The sequence below is a fragment of the Epargyreus clarus genome, unplaced genomic scaffold (genome assembly GCF_041222505.1).
Source record: "Epargyreus clarus isolate Ecla_fem2 unplaced genomic scaffold, WU_Ecla_fem_2.2 ptg000008l, whole genome shotgun sequence".
NCBI classification, from domain to species: Eukaryota; Metazoa; Arthropoda; class Insecta; order Lepidoptera; family Hesperiidae; genus Epargyreus; species Epargyreus clarus.
Window position 1 is genome coordinate 3289459 of NW_027332216.1, and position 25624 is coordinate 3315082.

The window sequence follows — 25624 nt, forward strand, 5'->3', positions numbered from 1 at the left end:
AAAAACAGAAGAATATTATTATCGATATATTTTTATATACTGTAAGCTACGAGGATTCAATTTTATAAATAGAAGCTACTGCTGGCTGTTTGGATACTCATTTTATGCAACAAAAAAGTATTGCAAGTTTTATTCATACATTTACGCGGGAAAATTAAATATCTTTTTAAATCGTGCCTCAAAACGTGAAAATTCTCTAAAGGGAATAATTATGTACGTAAAGATTAGTGATCGAAGACGTACAGCTGTTAAATATATCAGCGGAGCTGGTGGACTTATGGCGACATGTGAGGCTTGAAGAATGCATTACGTTAAGTATAATGTTGATTATACGTGCCTTTTTATTATTATACCGGTCGTTATAGAAAGTTATGTACTTACATACACTAATTGGCTTGCATAAAGGTTCAATATATTTATATAATAAGTCGTTCTCGTATCATTTATATATGGGAGAATAAAAGAAAATTCAAATAAGATTTGAAATACATTTATTTGTGCTTTACTGCATACTCCCACTCATTCTAATCTAATGTACAACACCGCGAACAAGGGTGAACATATAAATATTAAAATAATCTAAAATAAAACACATTTTAATATTTTATATGATCATAAGACATTTAGTTAGGCTTTATAATATTAATTGCAATCCGTCTAAGTATGGCTCGAATCATTGATAACTTCTATAGATTTCATTACTCTAATTACCTATCAATTTAGACTGTACACAAACTAATTACTTAATGTACATTTTATGTCTTTAAAGTAAAAAAGTATACAAAAAAATATGAGTATTTGTATAATAATAACTTTTAATATTTTATCTTTTGTTACGATGATAAAAAGAATAAAACTTTATTTATAGGTTTAATAATTATAGATTTCTCATACGATCAGCTAGTTTACTTATTTTAGTCATAAATACCATATTATTATGCTCACATTGATCTTTCTGATAAATTATATAGATCTATATATAATGAATTTAATACCGAATTATTTAGGTCTACTTATACTAAAACTTTATTATTTTAATAGTTACAGCTATACGTATTATAACTACAATATTTTAGTATAATTTATACATATTCGTTTTTGATGAGATAATTAACGCTATCCGCTAACGAGTTTACCAAGGTGTGTGTTATGTCATATTTGATATTATTCCGTAAGTATTAAAAGTTTTTATTAATATACGGGTGGTATATCGATATATAACACGTAGTTAACTGGTAAGTTTATAAAATAAAACGACATAACAAAGTATTTTTCCGTTTTACGATATAAAATCCAAGTATTGGCTTACTACAGAGTACTAAGTCACTTTCAAGTATGTGGAATGTCAATTTGACAAATTCATACGCATCTAACACAATCTCCATAAAAATATATAAATTGCTATTATATTGCCCACATAATTTGTGAAAATATTTTGTAATTATATTTTTTCTATATCTTTGTACCTTTATCAAAAAAAAAAAAACACAATAGGCACATATTATTTCATTTAGATATAGAAGTTATCGCTTGTATTATATAATGATATATCTCTCATACTTAGCATAGCCTTCATATGGCATAGGTATTTATTTAGTAACACATAGATATTTATAAATTATTTCATTACATATCGTTTATACAAATAGTTTTCAGTTACGTAATGATGACGTCATGTAAGTTACAATTTGGATTCATAACCCATTCCACAGTTTTAATTCTCGTAGACATAAGAAGGGGGAAATATATTACGAAAATATGCACATTTTGATGGCAGACTTATGCAATCAAGTTTTTTTTACTTCTTTGTAAACCCTGTGTTCCTCAGCGATATGATATTATGTGTACGGTTCACAAAATAATCAGGCACTTTCGACATTGTAATATTATGTAAGGACCTCTTTCCTGTCACGCGAATAGGGCTCTCAATAAGTGTTATTAATGAATGTTCAAAACACAAATTTATATGAAATGTAGTTTTGTTTTCATTCATTTCATAAGTGATTTATTTATAAAAAGATTTTTATTCAATCTGTTTAAAATCTATTTACGAGATTTTATTGAACTAGAGAGAAAAAGCTTTATAATAGAGACATTTATCTAACAGTCTACTAAACGAAGATAGGAAAAATGACAAGCGACGTATTTTACATGAGAAGCACCATAAATTCTGTTATTCTCTCTATAGTTACTCACAACTTTCACTTAACTAACAATTTAAAGCATCAACAAATAAGACTTGGCACCAAAAAATAAAACTATTCGTATTTCGTAGTGTCTAATCGAAAGTAAATTCTATTTTCTTAAGATAACATAAAAAATCTAAGAATAACTGTCGCTTTAGTCTTTCCAAATAAACAATCCTTATAGCCTATATGTAAGCCGGTTGCTTGGCAGAATGTTGTAATGCTGCCAGCACATCATGTTTGAGCCTAACGTACAACCTCCCTTTTCTCCACGGATTCTGTAATTGTAAGGGTCTGAAGTCGTCTCTTAAACATCGTTCTCTTGCACCGATGACGGCTACTAAACAGAAGTCTTGCAGTTTCTCTGGACCATACACAGGGCCGGATTTTCCTTTGAGGACGGCAGCCATATTCAGCTGTTTTACAACGAGATCGATGACTTCCCGTGCAGATGTTCGCGGCGTGACGTGTAATTTCAAGGATGTACCAGCAGCTAAGCCAGTTTCGTATGCCGCAAATACCTGGAATATTTTAAATACAAATGAGTTTTAGTTTAATGTTGACATATATTAATGTTTTAGGCACAACTTGGTAAGGCTGTATGCTATAGGTTTTAAGGGAATTATTTGATTTAGCTTAAGTAATATGTAATTTCGAGAGACAATTGAGACGTTTCTAGGAATAAAAATAAATGACTACCTGCAAAATTCCAGCTTGATCGGGCGTTCGTTGTTCTGATGGCGGCTTGAGTTTCCGCTCCTCGCTGCCACTCCTTTCCTCAGTCTTTGGAACTTTATTATGATACTCTGTGTCTTCTTGCGCTTCCAATAGAGGCTGTCGTTTAATACACATATTTGGTTTTTGGAACAATTCCTGTCCCGTATCTGTGAAGTCTACGTCCGCTGTTTTCACGTTCGTCATACTTTTGGACGCAATAACGTTGCAGGGTGTCCGATGATTGAGTTGAGGACGGATTTTTAAAGGAACTGCTGTCGTTATAGGACAACTTTGACTCTCCGAGTCGCTGGACAGACTCTGGGCGGATTCCGACACATTGCCTTTCATCGTTCGGACGCTTATCATACTTCCAGGATAGAAGCCTTTAACAGTTAAGAGGGGACTAGAAGAAGTTGACATGCTAGTGTTAATACTGTGCGGTCTAGGTTTTGGTTCGGTATTCTCGTTTTGTATCACGAGGGTGTCCTCGCTACGCGACGGCGGTAAGCGACTGCTGCCAATACTGGCGTGCGAGCTCGAAGACTTAATGTCAAATTGAGAATTACTACTTAAGAAATTATTGCTCATAGCACTGGAATGCGTGAACTGGGAGTCACCACTACCTTTTCGTGGATACTTATTCAAGTCAGTGTTTAAGTACTGGGAGCTACTTAAGTTAAGAGTGGAAACAGATGTTTGTCTCGGAGCCAAACTCAGTTGCTGCTCAGATTTGCTAAATTCAGGATGTAAACTAGTGTGATTGCCATTTCCAGCGGGACCTGGCCAAGATCCTCGACCAGGAGACGTTTTAGTAATTTTACCATCTCGCGAAGGAATTTGCAGTAAATCTATCTTTAAATTTGCGTCTTTGTCGCAATTTTCGCCATCGGGGCCGTCAACGCAGGTTTGTGAAGAGGGCGTTTTATCAAGAATGTATTTTAACGATATACCAGAACTCGGGCCTGACTTGTCTTTATCTCTCGCAAACCCTATGAGATCCATGAGCCACCGTTCGGTCTTCCACACGAGATTGAGGTTGTTTTGCAAATCTTCTAGCTTGGTTAAGCGTTCTTTCGCAGTTTGGAGTTCAGTGCACGAGAACGCTTCTCTGTGGGTGTGGGCGGCTAGAGCAACATCTAATTCTAAAACACAGCTTAGCTTTGAGTATTTGTTCAGGATGTTGGTGTGGTAAGTTTGAAGGTGTATCATTTCGAACGCTTGGATGGGTAGGCTGAGGAGATCTCCTTTCTGGAGCAAGATTTCCTTCTGACCAGGAACAGAACACGCTTGTTCCGCTGGTGGACATATCATGACGAAGCTGACATCGTCATTGAGCTCAATGACTTCGAGATCATAGATTCGGTGGGCGATAACACTTTCTATTGGTATTTCCATCTCCTTGAACAGTCTGCGTGATGCTGACGCGATCTGGTCTAGGAACATTTCTTGAGATTCTGATGGCTTTTCGTTGTTCGCGTTTATAGCTACTAGGTTCGTTATCGTTTGTGGGTCTTCTGATAGCCTTCCTGACTGCAGTTTGAGGTATTCCCATTCTTCTCTGTGGAACGAAAAAGGAAAATTTAATATACCTATCATAAAAATCCTCTTTAAATGCTAAATTGGAAGTTGTAAGTATTAAATATCAAATTGTCTTATTATGAGGTACCGAACTTTTATGTACAGCTTTATGTTTGGTTTAAGAATGTATTTTTTTGGTTTGACTCTGGATGTACCATAGCCATACTTCTGCAATAAAATAGTAGTGTTAAACACTGCTGTGATCTTTGTAGAGGGTTAGGTAAGAAAGTGACTCTAGGGTTCTTGTTTCTCATTCGACCCTATATTAAGTGGTCTGTTCTTTCGTTTTGTACTTCAATTTCACAATGTCCATTCACACCAATTGGACTCGTGGTGGTCCTCCACGCTTCGGTTTGCATTGACGTTCAGGCTAAAAACATGCAAGATATGGAATGAACTTCCTTATGAGGTATTCCCGGAGCGCTATGACGTGAGGCTCTTCAAAAAGGGTGCAAAAAGAGTTCTCCTTCATAGCCGACGCATCGGCGACTCCTTTGGCAACACCAAAGGAGTCGCTGATGCGTCGAAAATGCTCATAGGCAGCGATGACTATTTTCATCAGGTAGCAAGTCTGCTTAATCGTTAGGTTAATTAAAAGATCAACGTACGCGGAGACGTGGGGGTTGTCGCGCACGCGCGTGTGCGGCGGCACGTTGGGCGCGCGCGCGGGCGCCACGATGCGCACCACCTCCACCGACGACTGCAGCTTCAGGTAGCCCAGGTACAGCCCGCGCGGCAGCCGCACGCGCGACACCTGCACATGCAATATCACTTTGGTGAATGCGTGCAAAGATATTGATCACACGTGGGATTGAAGATTGCTCGCGAAATCAAGTCGTAATTTTACTGGGTCGCTGATTGGTTTGGTGCTTTTGGTTAGTTGAAATGAAACCAGATAAGTTTATTTGCTACGATGTAGTTACAATGTGATGTTGACGTTGATGTTGATTGTTGATGTTGATGTGTGTGTTTGTTCCTAATGATCAGAATCTATCTATCTATTACAATACCTTGTACCTTAGAAACTAAGTGCAACTTGGTAGAGTTCCTGTATGTTTGAGAATTTTATAGTAAACGTTAAGTTAAGTAGGAAATTAATGGATAACACTTGTTTAATCTCGTCATAGACCTTAAGGGTGGTTTAAAAACCTGTGACACATGTTGGCCACAAACCCATACAGCTCGCTGCTCGCAGCTTGAGCTCTATTCCACCCCAGACGAAAGGGAGACCATCGTGCCGGCTGTAGGACACAAAACAGGAAGGCAAAAACATACTAAATACAAGTCGCAATTAAGAATTTAATACATTTTCGTAAAGTTCTTATCCTAATAATAATTACAAATATAATTACAATAATTTTGACTGTAATTTGTCAACTAGAATATTTAATCTGACTTAACTCACCTGATGATAAGCAATTTGCTCATGCACCGACGCCATCAACAGCTCTCCCATAGTATTATCCTCACTCAATACCCGTCGCCGGAGCCTCGACACGGGCGCCCAGCGAGAATTCAACGCCGAGACCGCCTTGATAGACTTCACATTGTTAACGCAGGATAACACTACTGTGCCGTGCGCGTCTCGGAGGGGCTTGTGGTAGAGTTGACCTGGAGATTTTATGTTTTGATATTTGTTTATGTAGTGTTTGAAGATTTAAAATAGATGTTGTAATGTATATCGAAATATAGACTGCGAAAATTTTACCAAAGGTTATTAAAGCATCATGGTTGCAATACTCGCACCTGAAAATGTTGCAAGGAGCAAAGAGAAAGAATGGAAAAGAGAAAAGGTAAAGACAGAGGTATCGTATTTTACCTTAAAAGATAAGATAAGAAGATTTACACAAATAGCAGAAAAGAAAGAGAAATACAAATTAAAACAAAACAAAATAAGAGATGGTGTGAAGACGGAAGCGGAAGAAGAAGGGGAAGTAAGCGGAAGATAGCATGAACGGATAGATCATATGAAATCCTACCTAAGTCCTGTACACACAAAGCTGATTGCATCTGAGCGGCGGCTGTCAGCAGCTTGAGTCTGAAGTGGATTGATGAGGACGTGTGCTTTTCCATATCCGATCTTAACGCTTTCACCTCGTCCCATGAGCAGGATACCTGGATAAATAAATATTTTGTAAGTATTTTTTGCTTTATACAGTTAAGTATGTTCTGATTGTAAATAAAAGCAAAAAGAGAATAGAATAGAAGAGAAAAGAAGATTAAAATAAATTAAAAAATAGGATTTAAAAGGCATTCGTGATCGTCTTAACTTATTTTAATGATAGTTGACTCATAGCTTACAGCCCATCTAATTAATGGAATTTTACGATGGTGACATTTCGGACGGAAAAGTACCAAAATCCCGGTAGTTTGACATCCAGATTTTAAAAGGCAGTATGGCCAATCCAATTACCTTCATCAGCCAGTGGAAGTCGGTATAGATGCATGCAGGATACGTCTCATCCACTTCAATTACCGGCAGGAACTCTTCACTCGTGACAAGTACTTTGTCTTCATGGTACAGTATGCATGCCAAGTAAACACCCCTGGAAATAATTAATGCCATTATGATTTTCTATTAACTTTTAAATTTAATAGTTATCGATATTTTTTGCCATATTTAAAACATTTCTCATCATCGTAGGTGTGCTACGTTTTTTATATTATTATTCTTAAACAAAATTAAGTTGTATTTGGGTATTTGATCATATTCATTTCGAGTTGACTGCTCATGAAAATTATTTGCTTTTTATTTAGTAATATATTTTAGTATTTATTCATTGCCTGTACCGTGCTTTAAGCTATCACCTTCGAACATTCATGAATCGAGCAAACATAATGCTGACATACCTTCGAAGATTTTTCTGGAACTTGCTAGCAGCGGTGAACAGTTGGCGTATAGTGGCGGTCTTCTTCCTCGGCAGCCGTGGCGGTTGTGCCGGCGGTCGTTGTCTAGCGCCCGCGGCCGCAGTGGCCAGCGCTTCCAGCGCCGCAGCCGCACCGCCTGAGTCACCACGGGTCGCTCGCGAGGATACATCTCGCCAGCCTGGTGGTAAGAACAACGACCATGAAAGTCAGCAATGAATAAAACAGAGTAGACACTAGATATATGATATTGTGTTTAATACAGATTAAAGTATATAAGGTAATTCAGCTTTGGACATCAGTAGGTACAATAAAAGTGAAAAGGCCAAAGTCTGAAACGTACTCCACGTTTCAGGCCTTCTCAGTATCGTTACAGATAATAAGGATTGCGGCGTTAAAAAAAGTTATTAAAACAAAACAGCAAAATCAATGCCAAGAATTTTTTCTTGAGCTTTTCCTATTATTCGTATCCATAACGATCATTAAGTGAGCTCTATCGGCATTTCCTCAAATTTTACAAATCTAAAGTTGTTGCGAGCAGGTGTTAACTTACAATTTGCTATGGCGACGCGATTCATTTCTATATTCAGAGCGGACTAGCATTTTGGCGCGGACTATACTCGAATGTTTGCAACTGTAAAATTTAAACCTACTATTAAGTATTTAAACCTACGTACTACAACTGACGATTTACAACAAACTCTCAACAAAGCCTAGAGAAAGTACACTTATGAGTAGTACACAGCTATGCATTATATATGCTTAAAGATTGCCAGGAGTCTTAATGAAGTGTTTTTCCTCAGTTCGCGTAAATCAACAATCTTTAGCGAATCTCAATCACAACTTCCAACAAATCCTAAATAAAACTCACTGCTTGGCACGACGCTCCTCGGAATAGACACAGTGAAGGGCCCCCATCCCTTGACGTTCCCTGCAGCAGCTCTGAAGAAGTACCGCCTGCCTCTCGTCAGCCCAGCCGCCAACACCCTTGTACCGTTAGATCCCGACGCATGCACCTCGCGGCAGCCGCATACGTTTGAGAAGTCGGAACGGGATGCCCATTCCACTGAAAAAATGTATTTAAAACTCTTAATAGAATAGGTATAGCTTCGGGATCATAATTTTTGCTCTCTCGCCACAATGTTTGGGAGTCGGTGGTGAGTTGGTGATCTACTTCTTTTTAAAAAGAAAAAATACAGGACATTAGTGCTAAAGAAAGGACTAAGTTAAAAAACAAATCTCATGGAAGCGCTAATAGATTGACAGAGAGTTGTGTGTCTGTATTCTGTAGTATTATTTACGTGTCGGGTGTATATTATGCTTTTGGTAATACGGGCGGGCAGCGCGCCAGCTGCCATCCCACCACTAGCCGCTGAAGGAGGAGTGTGAAGTGATCTTACCTTTATACTTGGTGATGATGGCCGGGTCCCTAGCATCGAAGAGTACGAGCGTCCTTCAGTCGCACGGAGACGGAACTCGGTATGCGCGCCTGCTGCCACCCAACCACTGGCCGTCTAGGAGAGGGCGGTTAGTGTGATCTTACCTTTATACTTGGTGATTATGGGCGGGTCCCTAGCAGCGGAGAGAGTACGGGCGTCCTTCAGGCGCACGGAGACGGAGTGCGCGCCGCACACCTCCAGCTCGGGCGCGGGCAGTGCGCTCGGCACGCGGGCTTGCTGCCACCCCACCACTAGACGTCTGAGGAGAATGCTCTGGTTAAATGCTTTCAAGATAGGATGCATTGTAAACATTAGTATTAAAGGTGATTTTAATGGAATTTGGCTCTTCATTTACGATGAGACATATAATGGGGAAAGAGGTGCTTCCAAGATAGGATGCATTGAGGAAACATTAAGAGTAAAGGTGCTTTTAATGTAATTTGGCTCTTCATTTACGATGAGCCATATTATGGGGAAAGGGACTCCCCAGAGGACTAAGTTGGAACGCCTCGGATAAGTACGTCCCACTTACTTCACCCTTCATACCGGAATACTGCTGCCTCGGAAAAGTATGTCTCCCTTACTATATATCCCTTCGAACCAGAACACAGCGCTTAACACTGCTGTTATGAAGCAGAAATAGGTTTGGTGGTAGCCTATGAAGTAGAACCCTTCGTTATCGATGCTTTTTGTTAGTTTACATCTACACGTTTTGAAGCAAAAGTACTGAATAAACGTTCGATTGATAATCTGGTTGGAAACTTAGATGCTTCGTTGATGACAGAACAAATTCTTACTTTAATGTTCGAACTCGTCTTTCCCAATGTTGAGCTTGTTTATCTTTCTCGGAGCCAGTTCCGCCAGCACAACCCGTAGTGCCAGCCTGGCCACCTGCTGATGATCTGAAAAGAGATAAGAAACACATTAAAATATTTAAAGTTTAATTATTTATTTTTGTCAAATATAACTAAGGACTCGATTGCAAGAGAAGAAATATAAAAGACAAAAATAATGTAACATAATTATCTATAATTCAAGGAAAAGGAATCTGTCCCATCAAGCGTTAATGTGTAAGGGATATCGATGAAAGCACGTGGAAAAAGCATGTGATATAATATATATCATGTGATAAATATATAGGTACCTGGTGCAGGCATCTTCCCTGAAACCCCTGTCGGGAACACAGCCAGTGGCTTCGTGCAATCGGGCCTCGGCTTCCCGCGACAATCTCCGGAGGTGAGCGCCAAGTGCATCTGGGTTTTTAACTGTAAAAATAAATAAAAATAATTTGTCATTCGAATGTAACAAGTGAAGTTCAAAGGGGAAGATGTCATCGCCACACCCATTTCTAAAGCGAATCAGTTCTTACGTGGAATTGTGGATGTTGATTGGTGGCAGACTTTTTTAAGACTGATAATCTTTTGTCTTCAGAAATGACAATGTATCTGTGATCTGGTTTTATCTTTGATTTTAACAAGCTTTTTTTAGTTACGGTAAACTCTATATTAGGATGAAAGGTAAACATTCCGATAGAAAGATATAGGTACTAGAGACACGATAAAATTTACAATACCTAACATTTCAAAACATGAAATCATTCTACATTGTAAAAACACAGATTGATGCATGATAAGAGAAATATGAAAATCTGATATCATTATTGGGCGATAAGAACGACACAGTGACAGATGATTACTGTTATCCTTATCATAACAGGAGGTAGACGAAAAAATTTTCATTTTAGGAAATACCGTGTGATTTGTTATGATACGAGTAGACAATATACACTGCACTTTGAGAACCACTTGAACTTTATCATAAACTAAATAACTTAAGTAGTGGGGTATTTGATAAGAGTAGATTGGAGAAATAACCCAAGAATGGGTAGCAGCGTCTTGCCAAAATTTTGGTTGTAAAGTCTTGCCAATACGGTCAGTAATATGTCTGACCAAGAGAAATTCTTCTATTAAGAGGAGACCTATGTTAAGCTATTTATCGACAGATGGAAGAATGAATAGGATGGAATTTTGTAGTATCTTTTGCGATTTCAAAATAACTAATAATTCTATACTAATGAGTATATTTACTCGATGCCAACCAGTAACAACTCGTTTTCTTTTCTGTAAGGCATTGTGTGGTTGTGTATCCATATGGGTTAATATTGCAAAAGGTATCAATATTAACGAAATAATTTTACACAATTTGTCATTAAGAGAGGCTTTTAAAAAAGAGGACCGTTAATTTTTTTGCAAAATGCAATATCTACTTTTTCTGTTTAAAGTTCCTTATATCCAAAATCATATAATACCACAAAATATATAATAAGCCAACAACCCTTATAATCACGTATGGTTGTGTTTACATAATGATTATCACTATCCGAACAAACCAACCAGCTTGTGCTCCGTTAGCCGTAATTGGACGATGTCCAGGAAACCAGACACCGCATTAGGGACAAGATTGAACGAGATAACAGATTATTATGTACCTATTACATCTGAAATAATAAGAAATGAAGCAAGATCATTTATTTTATTAATACAATAAAACATTAAATAGGCACGAATAAACGATCTAAAAATGTAAGGTAAAACACTGTTAGGATTTTAGTTATAACAAGCATAGGAATGGTATCTGGGGAAAGAAGCAAATCAGAGACGTCTCTTTTCTCCTTCAAGAGACCCAATCTAACTAAAATAATTAAAACATTTTAAGAAACAGAATTATTTTTTAACATAAAGATGATGATAGACATTTCAAGTGTTGATATAAATCTACAGTAAAGGTTTTGGTCGCTGGTTAATTCTAATCTCACTTTTCAGTAAGGTGAAAGTTGACCTTAAAAATCACTGTCGCCAATATTGTGCCCCTCATAAATACATAATACATATTAAGGTTTAATAAATTGTTATAACTACACTTGCAACATAATTTATTACTTTGTCAGCACTAGTTTGTACCTGACAACTGACTTGTACATATTGGACTGGCAACTAATCACTACACCGATCAAAGCAGTACCTTCCTATCACTACTACTTTATAATATAACGTGTAGGTACTTACACTGAGTCCCCTCCTTGGCTCCAAACTCCATGAGCATCTTGACGAGTTGCCTGTTGCATGCCAGCACTGCCACGTCCAGTGGCGACAGGCCGTCTGGGTTGAGACTGTAAAATATCAATTAAAGAATAAACTTCCTCATATTCTAAAAAGGAGACACCGTCAAAGTAGTGGAACATAAATGGATTGATGATTCAGTAATTGTTCAAGTGTTGGTTAAGTTATGCTACTTATGTCACGTCTACTAATTATAATCTAATTTGTACCTGTTAACGTCGACATCCGTTGATTCCAGGATATTCCTCGCCTTATCAAGGTAGCCATGTTCAACTGCAGCAAACAGCGCTGGAACAAACAAATATCCATTTTAAACCGCTTACTTCCAATAAAAACTGAAGGAAAACGTGAAGCCTCAATAATTTTACTCCATAACTGTAAAAATTAGCTACTTAGTGAAATGAATGACTTGTAGGAACTCGAAGAAAAATCAACGAAGAAATAATGAGAGAAAAAGAAACAAAAAAGGAAAGAAAGAAAAAATAAAAACAAAAAATACCCTGCAAATGTATGTTAACTTGTGCGATTTTGTCTTGGTGCGCGCGCGCATCTTTCTGCTGTCGGCGGGTCGCCTTGTCGAGGTGCGGGGGGAGGGGCGCGCACGCGCTCAGCGACGGCAGCTCCCCCCCGCACCCTTCCAGCAGCGCACCGTACTGCAACTCTAGAGGGAGCAATGTGTAAAGTAACTAAAATAATACAAACAAAAAGGTATGAGGGTAGATGAGGTGTAAAAAGAAAAAAAAAAACATAATAATATGAATGCCCTATGACCTTTAAGTTTAACAAGTTTTAGTTATAGTGAATTCACGAGAATGAACTCATTAAAAGAAAATTGTGCCCGTTACTTAATTATATAACAAAGAACTGGAGCAATGGAATTATCTTTTGGTTTTAACGTAAATTATCTAAAATTACGGGAGATAATATAAATGAAAACTAAATAAAACAACATACGAGTAGATAAAAACTTCAAGGCTAAATTCGTGAATACCCACAAAACCAGTAAATAGGTTTATTATTTAAACATCTAGTAGTTCTGGTTTATTCATTAATAGATCATGTTCTCACCTTCATTACATCTCATAAATAATTTAATTGAGTTATATTTCAAACCGAATCACAACAATATCAACTATGTAAATCTGTTATAGATTTAATGCAAATTTAGCGCTGAAATTGCACCTGAGCAAACTTAATAAACCCAGACGCCACGACTTAAACCCAGCGGTTTGCTTTTCACGTTACATTGTTTTGCTTTCAAACAATATTTGGTAAAGATAAATTATAGGTAACCAATTGTCTAAACATCAAGTACCTACCTGTAGGTAAATACGTATCAAAATGAGAATCTCTCCCTAAGGAGAAAATTAATCTCGTCGCCTATCTAGGCCGGTTAAAATTAGCGCAACGGACAAATTTTCATTTCCAGCAAGTAAATCTGCCGTAGCGACGAAGCATAAATCATAACATTAAGGAAATACGCGCTTCTCTAGGATTACGCTGGGAGAGTATGTTCCGGATTACTGTCGCATTTTGCACAATGTGTGAATGCAATATTCACTTCCTACATTCGTAAATGCGAATATTATTTTTGAAGAAGAAATTGATTCGTATTTGCTTTTATGTTGAAGAACGCATCGTGAAAAATCCTACAAGCCTTAAACTTCCGATATACTTGTGAAACCTATAAAACAATCCTTGCCAAAAGTAGCAGAAAAAGGCTAGTTGCTTTTTTCATTATCGGTTAAAGGGAAAATCAGTGCCTGACAATAGGGATCAATAATAGCATTAGTTAATGACAATATTGTAATAAACTGAATATCTTTTTGGACAATTACGAGTACAGTAAACATCGCGTGCATCGTGACTAGTTCTCGAATTGGTGCCATAAGTAGGTATAGATTTTTAACTAGCTCATAACTGAACTCTATCAAAAATATCAAAGTTTTTACATATAAAGCGATAAACGCTATAACTGTAAAAAGTTCCCAATTCAACACTGATAAAGTAAACGAAAAAGAAAAGGTAATAAAAGTACATACAGAAGAACGAAAATTGCATAAAGATGCTTTTGTCATTTTAGTGTTGAATTTTGTGGGTAAATACGAGCGAGTTGTAAAGGCGCGAAGCACGTTATAAAAAAGCTTTCGATGGTAGAACTAAATAATTTCTCTCTACATTTATTTCAGTCTTAACAAAAACGATCACATTTTACAACGGCCATTTTCATTACTTTTTTGTAAAACTAATCTAAGTTTAGGCGATCATTATAAACTAATCAGCAACCTCTTCACGGTCAAAATAACTTTTATACTGAAGATAGATGTGCCAATAATTTAGAGGACGGTAAAAATTTAAGAGACTTTCTTAAATTTTTTGCCACTAGCTATTTGTTAAATACAAAACAGCGAGATATGGCCCAAAAGGAACATAACGACAATCTGTGTCATTTATTCAGAATACTTTTAAATTATACCAGTAACCATAAACGGAATATTTTGCGGCCCGTAATGATCTCTTGTAATGTTTTCTCTTGTTATTCGTCATTATATATGTTGAAGATTTATGAGGGACTTGGTAGATAAAATTTATTGAAAATAAAGTTACTACTCATATCTGATTTGAAATTACAAATAGTCCAAGAACCATCGTGGAAGATGGTTCATAGCAAATATTTGCGTCAGCAAATTTCTGGGTGTGTTTGCAGCATCGCGGTGGTCGTGCTATTGAGTATGTCTTATTATGATAATAATGAACCTAAACATGAAATTTTATCAGTTAATAATATTTTAATCGTCGTCTCCAAAACGTGACGTCTCAAAACTGAAGTGACGATAAGTAAAAAGGCTTCAATGAGATACCTACTCGGTTATAATATTCAACTAGTTTGCCGTACGATTCGTGATAGCAATTTATTATACGTTTTAGCTACGAAATATAATATAAGCATGACAAAACAATTGGTTTCGCTTGTTATGTGACACGGTTCGGAATACAAGTAAATATTAATTCCGTAGAACATGTAGGTAAGTGGCGTACAGAATTTTGAGTGACGATTAAAGAAAACAACAATGGTAAAAGATTCAATGCTGTTTGAGGAAATTAAGTGTTTCCTTGGCTGGAATGAATGGCTTTAAAAATCGCAGAGAACATACTGTCTTCTACTAATAGAACAAACTATACGTAATATAGACGCAGGATGAACTATCTTCCGCGTTCTTGTTGTTCATGAGAAGATATTTAAAAATATAATCCGGAAATAATAAACTGAAATAGCAAACAAGCATGCAATGCAGTTCATCCGATGATAAATGGTCATTGCCGCTCACAGATTTTTTAATCGACCGGAAAAAGGACTGAAGCTCTATTTGAGTTTGGCTACAAATCAGCTACGTTCTGTTTCTGTGCCTACGAATCATTTGACGCAACGCTTTTGATGGGGCTAAAAGCTTGTACCAACATTAATAAAGCTTATCAGCAATTTGTTTAGCAGATTGTACAATAACATGACTTCGCGTGTCTTCAGACACAGTGTCTCAAGGTTGGGTTTATAACCTCGACGTTCAATAGCCTTATTTGGCACCGCGCGGTACATTACGATTAGGTTTGGAATAACTGATCATTGCAAGGTGAACATATTCATTAATATACCGACAATTGATTTACGTATGTTATAATCAAGTTTTATTATATTTATATTAGGTTTAAAGGCTAACCATGAATTAATAATTTTGTATTGATATAGGTGACCAAGGCGAACCATGTGAGTTACTTTGATGTTAAAAATGATAGAAATCAAAGCAGGTATTAGTCATTTGTGAGCAAGTAATGTGATTGTTTAATGTGCATAATGTAATTTTGAAATTCCATGTTGTATGGCTAAGTCAATGTTTGATTCACTATCTAATATTCTATATTTCACGGATATTTTAATGGAAGAAAAAAATATAAGAAGTTCAAGTATCTTGAAGTAGCGAATGGTGACATCACAACTGCGGATAATAAAAAGTTATCTATTGTCCATATTTGCTGAGTAAATAAAAGTGGAGAGCTGAATGCTGAAGTGATTTTAATAGCTAATGAGAGCCTCTCATTCTACAAATACCTACGGAATATTTCGGAGCAAACATAAACGTATTTCGGTGCGAATTGGTGATTGCGGGTTTCCTGTTTATTTTGAAGAGTTGTCCACAAAGACAAGAAGTAAAGTAATGTTGATTATTTATAATAAAAAGTACAATTCATACATTATTTTTCTTCGCAGATATCTTCACTACTTGGGTACGTTTTAAAAGAAACTCGCATAGATCACTATACACTTTGCAGTGGCAATCAAAATAATTTAATCAAATTAACACATTGAAAGCACCGAGTTCTCATAATGTAAGGTGAAAAGTTCCCATGATTGTATCTTACTTACTAGACACTAAACACATTATTGTTCCGATAGCTCGTGACTACGATACCGTGCGTCGACACGTTGCGTGGGTAATCGTTACTCAATTCCATGTTGACTAGCAAAAAGTCTTTGAAAGTAACAGTGATGTATCGTTTCTAATACCCAACTCTGTAAGGCGGAAGCTACGCACGAGGCCGCCGAGCGGAACGAGGCACGAGATCGACAAAATCGGACATGCTAACGGACATCGTACAACAGAATCGGAAGTTGCTACCTTGTCACTGTAACACGATGTACAATAAAAATTAGGCGTCGATGAAGTCACGACATACCGAAAGGACACGAGAGGAACTACACAAACACAAGTCACGGCACTGGTGAATAATAAATAAATTCGGAAATGGAACTGACCGCACGTGAAGAAATCCACCATGTCGCTCCATTGCAGTATCATTATTGCAACTGAGGTGGTCTCACGGTTTGGGAGCTCGCTACTGTGCTATTGTGTGCACTATCTTGGATCTCTTATGTCGTCATTGTATCTGCGATCTCTAGTGTGCGAAAGTTACGTCTTACGTGTATGTAGGGAGGCACCTTTAATAGCTCGGAAGGTGGAGTGCAAGTTCAAATTAGTTTAGTTACGGGGGTCGCTGAAAATTGCATAAATTCCTTTTACGCTGAGAGGTGCAATATCAGACTTCGCAAGATACTCTTAGTGCATTAGAAAAAGTTTAACTAACTATATCATAGAAAAGTTTTAACTAAAAATGTATGCTCCTTAGAATATTAAGAATCGGCTCTTGTCATCTTTAATTTGAACTTTGTGTAAAGTTTTATTCCTTACTTCTTCATTATAGAATCGAATTTATAGTACCAATATTTCGAGAAAAGTGGAATATGGAAATAATTGTAACACTTAGTAAACTAAGTTTATAATTATTTGTAAGTTTTTCAAAATCGAAAATTTTACAATTATGAGAAAGACAGGCTACAATCATCAGAGATCCAATTACTATCAAATATCCAGCGAGATTATCCCAATCGAATGGTTAATGTGTGCTTTCAAGTTAATAACTCATTTCGTAAGAGTTCCAACTAACTACCAAATCACTACTCTCACAATGATTCTCCTGTACCTACTTACGTAAACTCGAATAAGTTGGTATGGATGACGGTTACATCAGGCCATTGTTTTTGAAATTTCTTTCTCCCATTATTTTTCTGTTGGCAAACGTAAAGGTATTTAAATTGTGCGGACTCAATTATTTTGTGGCGAAATATTGTAATTAAAATGTTTTCTTTGTTTTGATTAAATCAGCCTTCAGGTTAAATTTTAATGCAGAATCTCTCATTACTTCAAATAACTTGGTAAATATAGCATAACTGGAAGTAACAAGGAAAAATAACAATTCCATATACTCGTAATAAGGTTAGTTATTTGTTTCCGTTCAGATACACAGCCATTAGATAGGAAAATTCTTGCTTATTATTTCATACTTAAATTTCCTTACTTTCTATCATTTTGAGCGAATAACGCGATATCTTTCTTGCATCACTTGTTACAAGCAAACAATGGTTGGGTTTGGTATTTTCCCCCATTGCCTTACAACAAAGGTTACAATTTAGTATCGCAGGAATTCCGTGTTTGCTTTCATACGAATGTTTTGTAGCTTCGGTGATATCATCTGGTAATAATTATTGTTTGACGTTTACTTTTACTTAATCCGTTGTTTGTAACTGAATTATTTATAATCACTGTAATACTGCATAATTTTGTTCAAGTACTAAATATTTATTTCATTACACGAATTTAATTTTAGAACATATTATTCTAAAATAATGCGGTTTTGAATTAAAATATGCTGATATTTTCTTAGCTATTGTTATTCTTATTTTGCTATCCATCCATCAGTCCCTGTTTGTCCCAAGAATGGTTAAATGTCTAAACATACCAGTAGATCTGAAGCAGTAGATAAATAACACCACAGGAAGACGCCGACATCTTGTGGATATAATCCCTTAGTTGCCTCTGACAATATTCATGGGAAGAGACACCACACCATAATTATAACTATACTATAGCTATATAATGCGACGTACTTTGGTATAGATACCAACGTTGATGGTAACTTTCAAGTAAGTTCAGTTAAAATTCTAATAAGTAAATTATATTTAGGTCATAAAATATTAATTTAATAAAACGAAAGTATTAAATGTAAAGGGTGAACACGAAAAACAATTATAACAGAAAAAAATGTATAAGTATAGTATACAAATCGTAAAAGTAATGCATAACGTAAGATACATCACTAATTACATAACTATAAATCGCAATAACCGTCAGACTATAAATAGTCATAACCTAACCTAACTCATTGTTCTAGGTGTTATAAGGGCGTCAGAATCGAATCACTTTCGAAGCTAGAACAATAGTCACTCCCACGCGCCGGAGAAATGTTCGATTATACACAGTATGATGAGCGAAGATAATTACACTTTTAATTTCAGTTTTACACTTGCTATAATCTAACTATATAAGTTGCGGTAGTATAATGATATGAATTAAGGTTGAGGTTTCAAATTTCGAGCACCCGTATCTAATTTTCAAAGTTATATGCGTACTTCGCACACCTTTTAAAAAACGTCGTAGTTTTAAAAGATGTGCGAAGTTTCTCAAGCAGCCCTAGGCCAGAGTAGTAGACTAACTGCCCAAATTATTTCTCGTAAGTCAAGTAAGCCCAGCAGGTGGACCTTTAAGGGGTTGAAAAAATAATACATTGTTTATATTTATATTATTTACTCAAACAAGAACAGAAACTTATGTACAACGTCATAATTAGAAGAGATTTTAGAGCCTTCGTAGACATGTTAACTTTTATAAAAAAATATGAGTTACAATTACTATTTCGACACTAAACTTTTCTATATTTACTTGATTATCACGCATTATTATACACAAAATATAAAAATACGCAATTTAAAAAACGATTTAAAGAATGTGAGCTCATCCGTTATAACGCTAATTTAGCAAACTACGCACTTATAATATTTTTAATAAATACAATAGTGTACGTAAAAAAGAAATAAATAATCAATTGAAACAATTAATTTCTTGTACTGTACTGGTTTTCTATAAAAAAGTTAATTACGTTACCTGGTTTCATTATGTGTGTAAATTATATATGGTTGGTAAGTATGGTTACCGGTTTTACCGCTAGGGGCGCTACTACTGTATGTGCTATGACGTAATAGTTTTAGCATTATGAGTGATATAGATTGTTAATATACTAAATTTTACTCATAAAATACCAAAACAATTGAAGATTTTTATCCATTTTGACGGGCTACCATATATTTTTTAGTTTATTGTCATTTAAAGAGTGTTTGTTATTCGAACATTCAGAAATGCCTATTTGGCTACGAATATTTCGCACTAACGATTTGGTTGAATGATCGATAAAATACTTTTACTTAGAAAATTATGGAGACATCTAATTTTAAATCGTTGAAGATAGGTGTCAAATAATAAGTTTTCACAGAAATAATTAATACGTCACATCTGCTAGCATAATTAATAAACACAAATTATGAATCCAATGTAGCGAGTTAGCAACAACTGGCGTTGTTGGCGTGGTTGCATATGAATACAGTTGCAGGTAGGTAAATATTTCAGTCATTATGTAGCTTATATTATGTGTCTAAATATGGAGATAATTTTACAGTAACTTTAGGCGTTAAAATTAACTTCGATATATACTGGATGCAAATGTTAATATATTTGCATGCAGTATTATGTATATTTGTATTCTAATGAATAAAGATGGTAAATAGATCATTTATTTTCACGCGCTAATATCCTTGCGCAACCTATCAAGCATTCCTTCAAAATTACGGAAATTAAACATGAACGTCATAACACAATTACGACACAAGTGTTAATTGTTCTATCGTCCACTTCACGCGTTAAATAACGGCCGAATTTGTAGAAAAACTGAATTACTGCAAGCTTGCGACACCGGCTAATGCTTCGAGCGATTTATTTTTCCTTTTTATACCGACAAGGGTGTTGCTCATTGACTTAGTTACTTAATGAGTTAATTCGCGGAAACTTCAACGGAATCAACATGTGTCAAAATATGGGGATGCGTTGCTTTGCTTTGTAATGCAACTAAACTATTTTAGACGTTTTGGTTAAGTGTGAACGGCTGGTGCGTTCGTTGAAATTTGATTTTTTAGTCGATCGCACACATTACGAGTTTATTATGCCATACTCAATTAAAGTACAATATCTTTAAGCAGTTTACAATCGTTTTAAAACAATTATTGACGTTTGGTTCGTTGCTACACTATAACTATGTATATAACCGCAATCGTAGCTACATTTTCCCTATTTGTAACACTATTAATATAGACATTTTAAGCCCATACAATTGCAGCACTTTTCCATTTTGCATCTCTTTTCGATGCTTTGTAATTATGCTCCTTATTTGGGATGCCTCATGACTAATTTATGAGCAGTAAATAACTGTATACAATTGCACCCGATCACTCCCGATTAGTGGGCGATGGAGCATGCAGTCCGGTCTGTGGCTGGTATTATTCAACCTGCACTAGCTTCAACTTGTTTATGTCTGCTGTCTAGATCTATGATTCACAGACTGTGTGTTTTTTTGCGTATGCCTCCGTAACTTTCTGTACACGGGAAATTTTCAAGATAATATGGTGTATTCTCGTTATAAGAGATTATGATATGACTATCGTTCTTTAGTACCTAGTAAATCAATCTGAGTCAATCTTAACTAACAAAAGAAATTATTAATTTTGAATATAGTAGGCAAAAAATCGGTTATGTTAATTACTATCACCAGGCTTTCATCACGCCCTGTGATGGCCTCTATCTTTGTAATAAAGTCCTAGAAAAGTCATTTCACGGGCATACATTTGATTGTGATCGACTTTTACAGATTTGATTTGTCATAAATATAATATTAATAATCGAAAGAAGATAACAAAACGAATATGTTAAATAATACTTGGGACATAGTAAGTATTTTTCTATTAAATTTACTTCACTAATCAGAACCCGCCTCACAATAAATTATTTAGAAATGAGAACGATTCCTAATGAAAAGTAAACAGTAAATTTTAATCTCATTTACATACAAATTTTATTAACAGAAAAGATGGTAGAGAATTTGTGTATAAAAACGTAGAGCTTATTTGTGTGACATTATCATGATTAAGTTTGACGATAAAAGAGTTTACAGTAATTCTATTTGTCGGTGTTACATAGAATGAAGTTGTTTTTCGTTTAACTTTCGTTGTAAGACGTGTCGCGTAAGTGTCATCTGCCAAACTTGAATATGTTGCTTTCTATGCCTTAATGGAAGATAAAACATTATTTGGACCGACGCCAACATACAAGGAAGTGTATGTAGAAAAATCTTGACAAAAGTAATTGAAATGTGGAAAGTAAAAAACAATAATGCTGAGGATATGAAACTAATATATAATATATCGATGGAATATAAGTGGATACTGCATTAGTAATATTAAATGCGGCCGTTTATTGGTTCTTTTATGTATCTGTTTGTTTATCTTTCACAGCTTCTTAAACCAATTTTTATTAACTTAACACAGACATTGTCTGGGTTCTGATGTTAAATTTCTTTGATACTTTTGAATTAGTTATTATATATCAACGAAGAACTGTCGTTTATGACGTGTTTTTAAAGATAACGACAGTATTAGTCAAAATATCCAACCTTAAGAAAGGGGCGTATGGAGGGTACCGCGAACGTAGTTAGTCATACATAAACAAAACAATAAATTATGTTATTAAGCGACATCACCAAAATTTATAAGGTTGTTTGAGGTAGAGAACTGAATAAATAAACACAGTCACTAACGCCCATATATATTTGTAACAACAAAAGAAGTACCAACGTCGCTAATACTGAACAATAGATGTAATTATGTCTTTTTACTAGCATTTCCGAAATATCTTACAGGAAAGGAAATGTCTTAGAAAAACAATAATCAATGACAGAATGTAGAGTTCTTACAAATAACCATATGAGAACCTTCTAAGTCATTGGCTATACAAAAGGCATGGAATGAGGCAATAAAAGAACTCTATTGAGTTTCCATTCAACTTCTATATTAGTGAAAGGATCAGTGTCGCTATCTAAAGCGAATAAGGCAATACCTATCAATGAAGGGATTGACATCGAATGGGCATTAGCGTGAAGGTTCAAAAGAAAGCTTGTAAAGAATTTAACTACTTAAGGGCAACACGCGGGCTTGTTCTTGTACAATGTAAGAAATACCAATGCCATTAAGATGTTTATCTGGGATACTCAATCGAGCAGTGATAGCCTAGTGGTTAAGAAACGCGGCCTCTCGATCGAGGGGTCCGAGGTTCAAATCCCAGGCACGCACCTCTGATTTTCAAATGTACCTATGTGCGTATTAGAAATTAATTATCACTTGCTTAAACGGTGAAGGAAAACATCGTGAGGAAACCTGCATACCTGAGAGATTTATAAAAAAAAATCTTAAAGGTATGTGAAGTCTACTAATACGCACTTGGCCAGCGCGGTGGACTATGACCTAATCCTTCTCATTCTGAGAGGAGACCCGTGCCCAGCAGCGGGACAGTAATGGGTTGATGACAGATGACTCAATCGAGACGCTTTTGCAAGGAGGAGCATTGTGAGAAACATTACGATGATAAGTTAAAAGAAAAAAATAAGTATTGTTTATCCATTTAGCACTTATTCAAACCTTGTTTTCAAACCTTTAGCTGAACATCCAGACCCTACAGCAGAAATCTGAATTCATCATTTAGATCTGGCCGCTCGGATCATCATCAAATCTCGAACCATTGTTTATCAGATTGGTAATATAGCTATTGCATCGGTAGGCGGAGAACGGTGTGGTGGAAGAGTCCTGTCGCTGGACAATTTGCAAGTTGTTAGACTTATCAGACATCTTCGAGGAAATTTTGGAAAAGTAATCTCCCTGAAGAAGTCTTCTCGCCGTGACAATTAATGTCTGCTAAATTACGCTCAAAATGATGACTCATGACAAAATCAGACCATCAAACTCAGTCCTGTTTACTGTATTACTCGTACATTGTCCTGTTAACAGGATTATCATTATAAATAACTTTGTTGACGGTAAGTCATTGGACATAATTTGTTATGCAAGACTTATGATGCAATAATGGCCGGGTAATGACCAGAAAGGCAGGTAATGTGTTGGGTAAGTCTATTCAATGTGTAAAATTGGTTTACGTACCAAAGAATGGAGACCCACGTAGTAACTTAGTTAAAAACCCGTTTTGCTATTACATCATAGATTTTAAAGGTGTTGGGACTGTTCAAGTTTTGAGTGTAAGAGCATCACCTATTTAGTTTTCCCTTCAGTTGATTGATTTGAAAGATACGATAAAATGCAAATATGAATTGATTTAACTTAGTCCTTAGTGATAATATCTAGGTAAAAAGGCAACATTTATTATTATGTTTTTAATAATATATGGGTAGCAGACGAGCATGCAGTCCACCTGATTTTAAGTGCCCTCTCATTGACATCTGTAATCAACCCCAGATAGGATTACATATTCCTGCCTGAGGTCAACCACAGGTGTGCCGCTACCCTTTAGAACTAAGCTGGAACGCCTCGGAAAAGTATGTCTCCCTTACCACAGCGTTCAAAACAGAACACAGCAGCCTTTAATTAAAATAAGATGGGCTGTACATTTAACTGAACATTTGATCTTGATCTTACGTAAAATTGTTTCTGAGTCGTTCAAAGATTTAAGAGAGCAGATTGTGCACCTCAGTGCTTGCAGAAAAGCTTAATTGTATAGACAGTGTGTGGGTAGCGAACCAGTGGCGTAGGACGTTGCAAGATTTCAAGTTTTGGCTCTAATTGACTCAAACGTAAAAGGAAACTGGCATAGATGTTTTGTGCCACTTGTGACGTCATCTCTTTGATGATTGAATGTGATTGATTGATATGTGCAACTGGTTATGTGTGGTTAGTTTGATTGGCACACCAAATCGTCATTCATAAAGCCTTGACTTAGAACTGAAAAACAAGAAGCTTTTGGTATATACATAACTATGATGTGGATACTTGGACACAAAGACAATGAATAGTACAAACACCCAGACTCAGACCCAGAGCAGACGGAATAATATCTGTCTTAGGTAGAAAGATATTAACTATTTAGTTAACATTATATAAACCTCTACATCTAAAACGGGTATGGTAACAAACGTCTTTTTGGAATCTGTATTATATGAATTCATGTAAAAATATTTAAATCGTGTACATCCAGCGATACTGCAAGTTAATAATGATTCGTAGAAATATTCTGTAACTGTAAGATAATGTTAAGTACCGTATCTTAACATCATCAAAATAACAACTTTATCTTTTAACACTTTTGAATAATGATGAATCAACAATCATCTGATTTGAGAAAAACCGAAAAATATTTTTTGAAGTGGTAAATAACATAATACTGGGTATTAATGAGGAAAAGAGTTTATTTTTAGATTCAATGCATACTAAGGGTGGGTTAAACCATGTAACTTTAACGTTAACAAAAGCTTAACCAGCCCTCAAATCCACGGTTAAGCAATTCATGGGTTGTACCATTTTAGTTACGGTTAACATGACGTCTTAAGTATCACTTAACGTTAACCGATCGACTTTGGTCGGTTAAAGGTTTTTAACAAATATTAAAAATAATAGTATTTGGAGGCATGTAATAATAATCTGCGAGTTCGACTCGTACTGGACCTATTATTTTAGGATTTATTAGCAAAGTATAAAACATGCATAAAGCCTGTTTGATGAAAAGTTAATAATAAGCCCATTACTCTTGATATTAACAGGTAATTATCATATTATATTATTATTATTTTGGGGTTTGGACATATTTACACGTAATAATGTTTTGAGATAAATAAATTATATGTTATAATATAATTATTTAATATGCAAAAGGCATAATATTTCCTTATTATTTCAATTAAAATTACCTTATTTTGTATGTATTTACGTATAAATTTAATTACGTATTATTTGTTCGGGTATTTACTTTATATTAAAAGTGAATTATTTAGGTAAAAGGCAAACTTGTTTTGACAATAAGTATCGATACCAGAAAATTGTATGTTGCGTTCATGATGGTACAAAAAAACATGAATAATAACAACACTCAATAAATATCGATCTCATACTAGAGTCGCTGTACAAAAAAAAATACATAGGTACATGAAAATACACATTAGCTATTAAAGC

The 25624-nt window shown here is 35.6% G+C and overlaps 1 protein-coding gene across 1 annotated transcript in view; it reads right to left on the reverse strand.

The window, feature by feature from the left end:
• Positions 1-474: 474 nt before the first annotated feature.
• Positions 475-25624, reverse strand: part of wake (ankyrin repeat and fibronectin type III domain containing protein wide awake) — a 36869-nt gene continuing 11719 nt past the window's right edge. The window contains exons 3-16 of the mRNA XM_073075641.1: positions 12404-12565; positions 12114-12192; positions 11851-11954; positions 9930-10050; positions 9583-9687; positions 8890-9044; positions 8218-8412; positions 7332-7527; positions 6895-7027; positions 6461-6596; positions 5887-6092; positions 5090-5235; positions 2886-4461; positions 475-2707 (exon numbers count right to left, since the gene is read on the reverse strand). Coding sequence (XP_072931742.1) covers positions 2372-2707; positions 2886-4461; positions 5090-5235; positions 5887-6092; positions 6461-6596; positions 6895-7027; positions 7332-7527; positions 8218-8412; positions 8890-9044; positions 9583-9687; positions 9930-10050; positions 11851-11954; positions 12114-12192; positions 12404-12565 — 3650 coding nt within the window. The 3' untranslated portion in view covers positions 475-2371. The remainder of the gene's footprint in view (positions 2708-2885; positions 4462-5089; positions 5236-5886; positions 6093-6460; positions 6597-6894; positions 7028-7331; positions 7528-8217; positions 8413-8889; positions 9045-9582; positions 9688-9929; positions 10051-11850; positions 11955-12113; positions 12193-12403; positions 12566-25624) is intronic.